The sequence below is a fragment of the Aptenodytes patagonicus genome, chromosome Z (genome assembly GCF_965638725.1).
Source record: "Aptenodytes patagonicus chromosome Z, bAptPat1.pri.cur, whole genome shotgun sequence".
NCBI classification, from domain to species: Eukaryota; Metazoa; Chordata; class Aves; order Sphenisciformes; family Spheniscidae; genus Aptenodytes; species Aptenodytes patagonicus.
In genome coordinates, this window is record NC_134982.1 from 72,896,790 (window position 1) to 72,908,711 (window position 11,922).

General features: G+C 43.9%; 1 protein-coding gene across 1 annotated transcript; it reads right to left on the reverse strand.

Moving 5' to 3' along the window:
• Positions 1-3,272: 3,272 nt before the first annotated feature.
• Positions 3,273-11,837, reverse strand: DNAJA1 (DnaJ heat shock protein family (Hsp40) member A1). The gene is made up of 8 exons (XM_076362309.1): positions 11,577-11,837; positions 11,212-11,389; positions 9,935-10,039; positions 9,607-9,834; positions 8,068-8,182; positions 5,932-6,047; positions 5,290-5,390; positions 3,273-4,556 (listed from the first exon to the last, which is right to left on the reverse strand). The coding sequence occupies exons 1-8, from the start codon at positions 11,706-11,708 to the stop codon at positions 4,338-4,340; spliced, it is 1,194 nt and encodes a 397-aa protein (XP_076218424.1). The 5' UTR covers positions 11,709-11,837; the 3' UTR covers positions 3,273-4,337.
• Positions 11,838-11,922: the final 85 nt, after the last annotated feature.

Consider the following 11,922-nt stretch of genomic DNA (forward strand, 5'->3'; position numbering starts at 1 on the left):
TGCTCCATCACCTTTCCAGGGATCGAGGTGAGGCTGACAGGCCTTTAGCTCCCTGGATCCTCCTTCTTGCCCTTCTTGAAGACAGAAGTGATGTTTGCTTTCCACCAGTCTTCGGGCACTTCCCCCAGTTGCCATGATTGATCAAAGATTATCAAGAGTGGCCTCGCAATGACATCTGCCAGCTCCCACACTACTTGTGGGTGCATCCCATCAGGGCCAATGGACTTATGTATGTCCAGTTTGCTTAAGTCTTCCCTGACCCGACCCTCTTCCACCAAGGGTACATCTTTCTTGCTCCATACTTTCCCCTTGGTCCCTGGGACCTAGGATTCCTGAAGGCCAGTGTTGCTAGTAAGACTGAGGCAAAGAAGGCATTCAGTACCTCAACCTTTTCCATGTTCTGTGTAACCAGGTGCCCCATCTCATTTGGCAACGGACCCACATTTTCCCTAGCCTCTTCCACCTGTGTACTTATAGAAGCCCATGTTGTCTTTCACATCTCTGACCAGATTCAACGCCAGGTGAGCTTTAGCTTTTATAATTTCATCCCTGGATGCCTGGGCAATGTCTCTGTGTTCCTCCCAGGTTACCCATCTTTGCTTACACCCTCTGGATGCTTCCTTTTTGTGTTTGAGTTTGGCCAGGAGTTCCTTATTCATCCACACAGACCTCCTGGCATTTTTGCCTGACTTCCTATTCACTGGGATGGACTGCTCTTGAGCCTGGAGGAGGTGAGTCTTGAATATTAACTAGCTTTCTTGGGCCCCTCTTCACTCCAGGACCTTGTCCCATAGGATGCTTCCAAGCAGATCTTTGAAGAGACCAAAGTCTGCTCTCCTGAAGTCCAGGGTTGAGAGCTTGCTTTTTACCCTCCTCCTTCCTCTCAGGATCCTGAACTCCACCATCTCATGGTCACTGCAGCCAAGGCTGCCTTTGACCTTCAAAGGCCCAACAAGCCCCTTGTTGGTGAGTACGAGGTCCAGCAGAGCACCTCTCCTCGTTGGCTTCTCTATCACTTGGGTCAGGAAGTTCTCACTGATGCACTCCAGGAGCCTCCTGGATTGATTATGATGCCCTGCTGTGTTGTCCTGCAAGCAGATATCAGAGTGGTTGAAGTCCCACATTCTTTGGACACTATAATAGTGCTCATCTTACCTACTAAGAAAACATGGAACCTGGCACTTATTTATCTGTGGTTTTGGAAAAGGATGGCTTAAATCAAACCTTGCTTCTCGCAGTGTGCCTTACTAATGCTTTGAGCACCAATCAATCGTAAGTGGAAGCCGGAATATGTCTTCCCACATGAAGCTGCTAATGAAAAAGTCATAGGACAAGTTGCTTGCTTGCTTTACCTTGCATCACACTGCAAGTTCAAAGCAGATTTGGGATCATGGAGTTTACTCCCCGAGGCTGAGCAAACTTCTTGCACTGCTGCTGGGTAGCAGGTAGACAAAGCATACAGAGGAGAGGACAGTTAAGGCCCTTAAGTCTTACAGGCAGAAGCAAAAATGAAAGCAGGCTGTTAAATGAGTCTGCAGTGGGCGTTCTCAGTTTCACACCAAACCTGTGGAATAGTGGAGCTATTTAGATTTCTGGGGAAAAAAACAAGTCCTACATGCCTGGTGCACAGTGGAAAGAATCACTGTAATAGACAACTATAAGCTTGATGATATGAATTTGGTGTTGTTGAAACTGAAACACTGGAAGTAATTGCAAACATCAAGTCAGGTTATGATAGGTTGGATTACTACACTGGCTGTCATGGAAGCCGCTATTTTGTGCTACTGTATCCTCAATTTCTACAGCTGTCCATTCAGTTCATTCCCCAAAATGGGAAATTGTATCCCACAAGAACAACAAGATGTCAGAAAAAATTGTCTTATTTCACTTTTTAGTGGCACAGAACATGTTTTGCTGCTTGCTGTAGCTGTATGATACCCAGAGTATCACAGGAGAACTAAGAAGCTTGGAAGAGGCCATACATTGTACTCAGTATCCTGCTTGAAAGTCTAAGGGCTGGGTCCTCCTTCTTGATAGCTCTTGCCTTCTTTTGCTAGTGCTTTTTGCTGAAGGCTTACTCTACTGTTGCCTGTGTACTTCTTTGGGATGTAACTTTTATGTCAGTCACTAGCTCATTTCAAAGCAGAATGCTAAATTGTTCGTGTTTCTGCTGCACTTCCTGCATTAGTAGTAGCATCTTTCCCTGGGCTGCTCTGCCAAGGCTTCTGGAAGCCTCTGGTCAGCCACCCTCCTGGAAGCTAGACCTGGCCCATCCTCCAGACTAGCTGTGGTGTCAACAAGCATGAAGCAGAATTGGCCACCATGGTCTTGAGAGTAAGTCAAGAACAGGAACATTACCTCAACTGTGTTGATGCAGCTGTGGGTATGGTAAAAGAAAACCTAAAGCTTCCCTGGGAAAAAAAGGCTATGGAATGGTTTTTTATAGAATACAGTCATCTGAAGCAAAATAATGTCCTGTTGTCATCCTCAAGGCACTGCACCGAGTTTGGTTTGCCCTAGCTGTTTTGATCCAATGGTTAAAGAAAGAAAGAGACAAGGGTGCTTACTGAACTGAAAACAAGTAGTGCATTTTAGTGCTGCTCAGTTTCAAGACAGCGGTGCAGGAGTCTCAGCCCTAGCCAGCGGTAGGACTACTTTCTCTTCCTCCCCTTGACTCAGCCAAACTGTCCCACTGATGGAGCAAAGGCTCCTGCTGGTCACATTTGTACAGCTCACTGATGAGCTCATTCAAGTAGAATTTGGAAAGACGCCTTGCCTACAGAATTTTATTCCTGCTGAGACAAAGAAAGAAAGAAAAAAAAAAAAAGACATAGGTAAAACATGCAGGGGATTGCTATTCTGTAGGTACCTGAAAGGGAACTACGTTTGAGGTACAAAAAACATGGTACCAGCCGTCTTTATAAAATGAAACCTTAACACTTACAGGAACTAGAGATGTTTTCTAAGACTAACAGTTTCCAGATATTCAAGTTACAACACACATACTGTCATGTAGCAGCTATTTCCAGGGAGGAAAACCGAGTTCTCTTTGTGACACTTCTGCTTCGCAGCAGTATGAAAAGCGTAAGCTCTGTCCCAAGCCAGATGGTAGAACAAGACTAAACTACCACACTAGAGGTTAAATCTGGACCTGTCTTCTCAGCATATTTTCTGAAAGACCTTTTTTTGCTAAGATTTTTCTGTGAATAGCTGTCTAAAAAGAAGGGGGTGGTGTCTTCAAGCCAACATCTGGTCTAAGAAAAGAGGCAATGAACAATTTTGTAATTATATTGGAAATGCTTCATCTACAATAATTAGAACATTCACACAGAATTTTCAAGAGTCAGCTTAAAATAATGCACACAATACATTAATTTCAGAACATCCTAGATGCATCAGTTGGTTGTATTCACTGACAGCAAATTTCTCTCCTCTGCAGGTTCACATATGCCTACCAAGAGGGCCGGTACTGCCTTCTATGACACACCACCGAGGGGTATCTGATTTCAGTAACTAAGGTGGAAGTCAAGCCTCACATGCCAGCAGGCTGACAGATTCCAAACCACGTGTGCTGAGACAGCCTGGAGGTTTTTACTCATGCGCAGTAGCGAAGGAAGCTCCTGCAGCAGCCAAGCAACCACTGGCTCTGTACACAGTATCGTGCAGGACAGCAGCCAAACAGTATCCAGCGATGAACCAAAGCAAGCTTCACATCTAGCTCCAGGGTCAGGACCAAAGCTGGCAGAGGAAGGGACTATTTGACCTTAGGTGCAGTAGCTTCAGAGAGCTTGTGGATCACATGACTTTAACGGGCCTGTGAAGGTTGACCACATCCTTGTCAGTTTCATGTGTTATGTGGCTGCATTAGAGCCAGTCCCTATTTAATAAACACCAGTACAAGCCCGAAACATTAACATGTTATCCTAACTGGTACAAAACTTAACTATATCTTACCATGAATTATAGGTACTTGTGCATACTTTATTAACAGAGTGTAAGATCTAGAATTCCTAGAAAGAACACCACAGAATCTTAAGCCTGGGCAATTGCACACATACAGGAATTACAAGGCTTGGAATAAAGACAAGCAGGTAAAGGAGTTTTCTTGACCAAGAGGCAGGGGTGAAGTGCAATCAACTTCATTTGAGCTTGCATCCTGGAGCTTTATACAAATTGCAAAGTCAGTTTAATTACTTAGTTTATTTCTTTATGCTTTTAGAAACAACTATGGCTGGATAGAACAACAAATAGCAGGAGGTGAGAGTGAACTGCTTGTAGTCCTTCACTCCCCCACTAATGCATACAAAACAAGCATCACAAGTTATTCACTGGCCCATTTACGATGTCTGACATTGAACACCACCTCTAGGGTGATGCTCATCATCTTCATAGACTTCTCCATTATAGTGGTGTTTTCTCTTTTGAGATGGATCAAAGTCCACTAAATCCACTTGTTCCATTTCCTCAGTTTCTTCTATTTCCTGCCTTGTAGGTAGTAGTTTTTCAAGTAAAGACAGCTTATCTGAGGAGAGGAAGCCACTCTCTGGGAAGTTCACCTGAAACCATCAAGAACTGGGGTTACTCAAGTCTGCCTGAATTGGCCCTTTTCCATCCCACTACAGGTCAAATATCTGCCAAAAAGTCAGCTTCATCATCACAGATGACTTAAACCCAGTGCTCAAACAAAAAAAAAAAAAATCTAAGTCACTAGGCTATTTTTAATGCCTGCAAGAAGTTAGCTTCTAACTCTGGCAACTTAACCAAGTCTTATTCAACATTCCTTCTGCCTCAGGCTGCCCTCTGGAATCACCCTAGAAGCAAAGTACAGGATATATCAACATTAGAGATATGGCTGAATCTCCTCAAAAAACCGTAGCAGACAGCACCTGCTGCCACAGCTCCCAGCATTAGCTTCTCTCCAGAGAAGAAATCAGCATTCTCCAGCCTACTCCTTTGCTCCAGCACAGGGGAAGTTACTAATCCATCCTTCCTACAGGATGACAGAAACTAAAGAACGTGCCAAGCAGATGGAAATTCACAAGGTATCCGAAGAAATTCTTCTGGTACTTAACACGCTTTCAGCACAGAGCGTTCTAGAAGTTTTTTCTTTGTTCTGAACTGTAATTCTGTTTGATGGATTACATGTTCTCATCACTGTTAAAAACAAATACCAAAACCAGGACATCCAATAATTGGTATCTCTTCTTGATTAAGGTAATGCTTAGAGGTTAAATTTTGGATGGATATTCAGTACTGAACTGTACCATGGAAGTAAGTTGATCCACTTACCCTGAATTCTATGATCAGACGTCCTTTTTCATATGGTCTGCGATAAATTGGCATACCTTCATTCAACACACACTTAATAGCCCCATGCTTGACAACCTGGCCTAAAAAAAAAAAGCGATCCATGCAAGAACAGAACAGCTTTAGTTTTAACTCCCTTCAATATTTATGTAACCTTCTACATTGCTGTTAGACAGGTACACCAATATGTGGTCGTCTAATAGGGACTTACTGCCTAGTAACTTCTGAGTAGGAAAGCAGGTTGACGTCTTGACATTCTTGTAACCTTGTTATGCTTCCCAAAGGAAGCATACTTACAAATTTATTAAGGGCTCCAACAGTTCCAAGGCTGAAAAAGTGGTTTTCCGAGACCCACAGCTTTCAATTCTCATGAGGTATCCTCAGGATACAAGTATGTCCATGAGGTAAGGTCTGCTACTGTATCCCACAAAGAGAAAGTTACTGCTGACTGCTATCCAAAAATCCTTTTTTTGTTTAAAGATCTGTACTGCAAAGACTAGGAAAAAAGCTTGATACCAGCACACATCCCTTGTACATCAAGATGGGAGGTTTCTGTTCCTTTGAATTTCCAGCTTACATTCACTGTATGCTTGGACTTCTAGCAGAGAGCAAACCAACACTTACCAGGATGGGAGGTAATAATAATAGTTCTATTATCCAGCGTTGTGATAGGCTTTTGAAAGCCACATAGTGCTTCAACCAGCTGAATATCCATAGACATAAGAAGGTCTTCATCTCGTCTAAGGCAGAACCAATCAAAAACAGTCACAGAGAGGGAGAAGCAGTAAAAGGATCATACCCAACTTCAGTATTTAACTCGGAAAGGACAATAAAGCTGTAATTTTAATAGAAGCCCGGGCAATTAAATAAAGTATACTGAATATTGATGCAGCACCTCAAGCCAGCAATTACAGGAATGATACCCACACTGAGAGCCATTACTGATCAAGTCTAGCTATCCAAAGTGTTGAAGTGTTTATTGAAAATAAATAAATACAGCAAGGCTCACTTGCATCCTGTTTCCCTTCACCGCTCCTCTGCAATTCTAAGAAAAAGTTATCTCTCGGCATCCTAAACATTGCAACTGGGACAATTAATCCCTTCCTTTATGTAGATTAATACTTTCTTAAGTGCATCAGCTAGCTCTACATTATTCTGTTACACTCGCTTTCTGAAGATCTGGTACTAGGGAGGTTTGAACAGGTGATGGCCGCTCGGGGTTATGATGAAAGTACCTTCTAAAAAGCACCAAGAAGTATCTGGAAGACATAACGTAATTGTTTTAATTGTCTATTCTGACTTCAGTATGGCAGTGCTAGTGACGTCTTGCATGCACTGCATGTTCACGGGCTACAAAATCCTCCAGCCTAATCAAAGAACTTAGTTATTTCTCTCACTCTGTTTTAAAGGTCTCTGGAAGGAGACTTGCCTGAAAAGTTTATTTTAGACTCTGACAGGAGAGGGGGAACATTCTACTTGTGCCAGAGCAGCATGACCTCAGCATAACCCCACAAGACCAGTAATATCAAGGGTTATCTAAGGACACTAGAACTGAGGGCAGTGGGCAGAAAGATGGACAAAAATCAGCCAGCAGAGTTGTGACTTCAAGTCCCAGGTAACCATGCAAACAGTTTGGCCCAGACTGTCCCTTTGGCATAGCTGATTCAGTATCTGGTTTCACTGGAAGTTAAGAAAAATCAGCTGAGTAAGCTCATCCAAAGCAAACAGAACTGATTCTTAACCTGTGAGCTGTGTTCTTTGGTATAGAGTTCTGTCACCAACTTCCAGAGCTCACTCAGCACCATACAGGATAGTCAGGCAGACCAGCTGCAGGTTTCCCAAGAACCTTTGACTCACTGTACCTATTTATCAGTACAATGTCAGTGGTTGGTGTTGAGACAAATGCTTTCTCTAAATCCATTGATTCCCTTGTTACTGCTCTGAACAGAAGCAGTGAGACACAAAGTACAAGACATTTCTGCGAGATGACCAGTGTTGCTTTTAATCAGACCAAAATGTACTGGACAGACTCATTCCACAAGCAGTAACTTGAAACAAGGAGGCTTATGACACCAAGCAGTACTGTCTGGTAACACGAAATACTTGAGACATGGTCAAAGCTGCTTGAGTCACTTTTGCTTTTCCAAGAAAGAACACACAGGACTGACTACCCTGCCCAGTACACTCAGGCAGAAAATGAAGTGTGGGAAACCACCTTTGGTCAGAAAGGTGCACGCTATATTCAGTAAGTTTGTTTATGACATGTTAAGATCCCTGAGGAAAAGTGAACACACTACAAGTTTTCTGTGCCTTGAAGCCAAGTGGGCAATGAACAGCTGCCTACACTAAATGGTAATTTTCTGAGGTAAGTGATGGAATGCTAGCCTAGAAAGAGCAAGGAGACAATTGCAAATATTCACATCTATTAAACAAAATCTCAGTATTTTAAGAGTTCTTAAAATTCAAGCTTTGTAAACTCTTAATAACTGTAACTGGTTCTGTTTGCCTTCCATCCCCTTCCACTGCCCATGCTCACGTAAGAATATCTCATGCTACTACAACACAAGTGGCTGTGACTAGTTGTACCAGGATTCCTGCACACCTCAGTGCTCTTTTGCCCACCCAAACAAACTCACAGGTGAGTTCTAGCCACATGATCCTGTCTACTGATACCTCCAGTATATAAAAGGTGAGTGGTAACCAAGGAAGCATGTGGACAGGCATCTCAGGAGTTAACACAAAGGACTTGAGAGTTTTTACCTTGTAAATACAGAGTGGTCTTTTTGATCCAAGACAATAATAATGTCCCCTGGCTCTAGTCCTGGCTCTTGGTCCCCTTCACCATGGAATGTTATTTTCTGACCATCCTTCATTCCTATTGCAAAAAACAAACAAACAAACAATTTAAAAATCTTTTTAAGTGAAAAGCAGCAATAAGAAATATTTTTATAGGCATAAGCTGGTACCAGGAGATCTCTGGATCTTTAAATTAGAACATCAGGACCTTCCCTTGAAGCATTCATAAGTTTTTTTTTAATCCACTCACATGTCAAACAGATTTTTGTGTTGCCAACCTGAACTATGTCTCAAGATCATTAAGCTTAATTGTAGTGCAAAACAGCCACCTGCCAAGACAATGTCCTTAAGGGAAACACTATCAAAACAGCTTTCATTATATGCACAAGTACTAAAAAGAAAACAGAAACACTATGTACAAAATACATTTTGAGAGCAAGTGACCAATCAGCTTCTTCAGTTTTATAAATGTATGTGGCAGACCTACTTATGAAACATGATCTCAGTGCCTGCCAAGTGCAAGAAGCACTCTCCCTAGGACTGTAACCGTCACGCAAGAAACCCATTTCACCCACACACAAGTCCCTCTGCCATAAATTTCAGCTGCCTCATGCTAGCTCAGTCTTTTTTTCTATAGGGAAGGGAAAAGAAACTCTGTTTCCCTGTTTAAAATGTCAGTAATATATCCCTACGAGCCCTCATATTTAATGTTACTGGAGGATTTTTCCTGTTAAAAACAAATCCAGGCATTGCATAAGTTGTGCTTACACATACAACAGTTGCAGGTGGTAATCAGGCGCAAGTCTGTAGAAGCCATGTGCTTGTCAGCTTGCTCTATCTTACAAGCTGCAGTACTCCAGAGACTTCTCCCACCAGGTTTTGAGCAGCCTCCTCAACAGAGATGCATTTGTCACTCAACACTGTCGCATTCTCCCATCACTGTGAGGGTTTGTGTATAGAGTTGCATTTTGCCAGGCAGAGTACCTGCACCACGCAGCACTGTCAGGGTTGCGTAGCAAACAGAGGTCTAAGCATGAGAGGCTTAGCACTGTCTCTGCACCCTGTTACTATAGCAGACCTGGTTCCCCTTCACACTGAACACAGTAGAAGTGATCGGAGTCTGCAGGGTTTCCCTACAGGCAGGGAAAACTCAGGCAAGCTGAACCAACAAGTGATGAGTTATTTTAATTGGTCCAGCTACCCGATCAAGACCCACACCTATGAGGTTACTCAAAAATAATTCATCGCTTACAATACTGCAGGTTTCAGAATTCATTCTTAGTTATGTGCACAGGTATTAGTTGTGAACATAGAAGTAATCAACCTTCCCTAAATGCAAGGCTCCTACTTTTTAAAGGCAGCAATGGGCAGTTTTACTGTATGTGTATTCAGCAGTGTTACTCACCAAATCAACACCATGCATTTGCTAAAGCTTCCGTTTTAGTGCTGCAAAGTCAGTCAGTACATCCGAGTTCAATACTTCATCTTAGTAAGACACCTCACCTTTGTCAATGTGAACTTCTAGTATCTTCTTCTCTCTAACAATTTTTCTGCCAGTGCAGCTCTTACACCGGTCCTTGGGGCTGATACGCTCCCCATGCCCCTGACACTCCATACACACGGACTGGATTTGTTGCACCATTCCTGGCCCGATCTGGTGAATTCTGATCTGCATGCCTGTTCCTCTGCAATTAGGACAGCATTCTACCGCACCTTTCTTACCACCACGACCTGAGAATGAAAGTTGGAGGCGGATGGTTATGCGCTACCAGAAAAAAACCCCCTGAAAGCTTTAGAAGGAACTTGTGTTTAGTTTCAGTTTCACAGTTACCTTCACATTTGTCGCAGATAACATTCTTCTGCAGTGCAAGTTTCCTTGTTGCACCATTGTACATATCTTCTAAACTTACTGACAACTGATGGACCACATTTTTGCCTGTAAAAGAAAATGGATCTTTACTCAGGTTTGAAAGCTGGGTCTCCAAGTAACCGTGAACTTCCCATGTCACTATGCTCAAGTCACAATAAACCAAGTCTATGAGCTTTAACATTCTGTTTTAATATAGCTTTATCTTGTTATTAGTCAATAGCCCCTTCCTATCTGATGTCAAATTAGGTAACAATTCTAATGGCTTTGTCAGTAACGCTTCTCTGTTAGAGTAAGTCAGAGACTCTTCTGTGAAAGCACAAACAACAAGAGAAACAAAATATGTAAACTTTATACATTTAAGTTTTATAATGCAGGACTTCAGTTTTAACAAAGCGAACATGTCTTCTACAAGGAAGTGGGAGACGCTGTCTACAGTCAGCAGAGTACTTTCTTCCTCTCACCACGGGACCTTCTGGAAACTGAATTGAGAATTAATTTTTACACTCGGGAGTTAATTAGAACTTTAGCTACCGCAGGCTTAATTTTGTGAAGGATACCAAGTTCTGGCTTACCAGGAATACTTTGATACCACAGTGTAACAATACAAACGCTTTTTTCTTCCCTTTGTCACCAGTTCTACAGTAAGAAGTGATGGGGTCAGTGCTGCTCTTAACCATTTTAATTAACACTAGTCTTTCCGAATGTGATTAATCTGGACTTTAATTTCCAAGCAGCATTTTACTGCAGCTTCAACTCGATTCCACTGAACAGCACAGGAAAACAAAAAGGTTTCACAGACTGAACTTGATTTGGCTATCTTATTTAGATACAGTTACTTGCAATTAAAGGCCAAATTCACATTTAGACACTACACTTACTGTAGCTTAGTTAAAAAATCGTTTTAAGGTACCTTATAATTGTTTCCTATTCAGCCTATTAGCAGCTGGGCTTACGCTCTGCTAAAGGCTTTCCAAACACGAAATCTGGTTAGCTATTAACATGCGACAATGCATAAGAGACCAAACTACCACCGTATGAAGCAAATGTCCTCCCCTGCTGCTTTCAGGTGTTCAGGGCTAGGGACAATGTTTTCTCCAATTTTGACATCAAGCCTGTAACTTCATTTTAACGCTATTTAAAATCTTACATCTACGGCATTCTCCTCGGAGACTTTGATCCCGTCTACCGCAGCGATCACGCTGTAAAGTCCCGGAAAGTGTCGGAAGATGGCACGTTACCTCGTCTCTCTCTCTGCATTCTCCCACCGCCGCCAAAGAACATATCGAATATGTCCATGGGTGACCCAAAGCCGCCACCAGAGCCAGCCTCTTTGATGGCCTGCTCGCCTCCTTTGTCATACAGGTCCCTCTTCTTTGGGTCTGAGAGTACTTCGTAAGCTTGGGAAATCTGCTTAAACTACGGGAGACACAGATCATGCCTCAGACACCCGGACCTTGAAACCCCGAACAGCAGCCCCTCGGGCCCCCCGCCCCCGGCCACCCTCCCGCTCCCGCCAACCCCTCCCCAGCCGGTCGCCTCGCCCTCCACGTCAGCACCCCGCGGGGCAGCCGGCCCCACAACCCCGTCCCGTCCCGCCGCCGACCTTCTCGCCCTCATTGGGGTTCTTGTCAGGGTGGTACTTGAGCGCTAGCTTTCGGTAGGCCTTCTTCAGCTCCTCGGCGGAGGCGTTGGGCTTCACGCCCAGCACATCGTAATAGATAGTCTCCTTCACCATGGCGGAGGGCGGCCCCTGAGCAGCGGGCGGTCCCGCACCCCGCGGCGGCTCCTCGCCCAGCGCCGATCCCGACTTTTCTGGAAAGTTCCGAGCCGGTCCCGCATCCGGGCGCTTTTTAGCCGGCACCGCCCCGCCCCGGAAGTCCCGCCCCGCCGGCCGCCGGGCTTTGGCGGGCGAGCGGCCAATAGGGGTGGGACGCGGAAGGCGGCTGGCC

Coding starts and splice junctions, on each gene's coding strand:
- DNAJA1 (XM_076362309.1), bottom strand. CDS start 11,708: ATGGTGAAGGAGACTATCTATTACGATGTGCTGGGCGTGAAGCCCAAC. Junction 8,183..9,606: donor AGAAGTTCACATTGACAAAG/GTGAGGTGTCTT, acceptor TTTTTGCAATAG/GAATGAAGGATGGTCAGAAA. Junction 5,391..5,931: donor TATTATTACCTCCCATCCTG/GTAAGTGTTGGT, acceptor TTTTTTTTTTAG/GCCAGGTTGTCAAGCATGGG.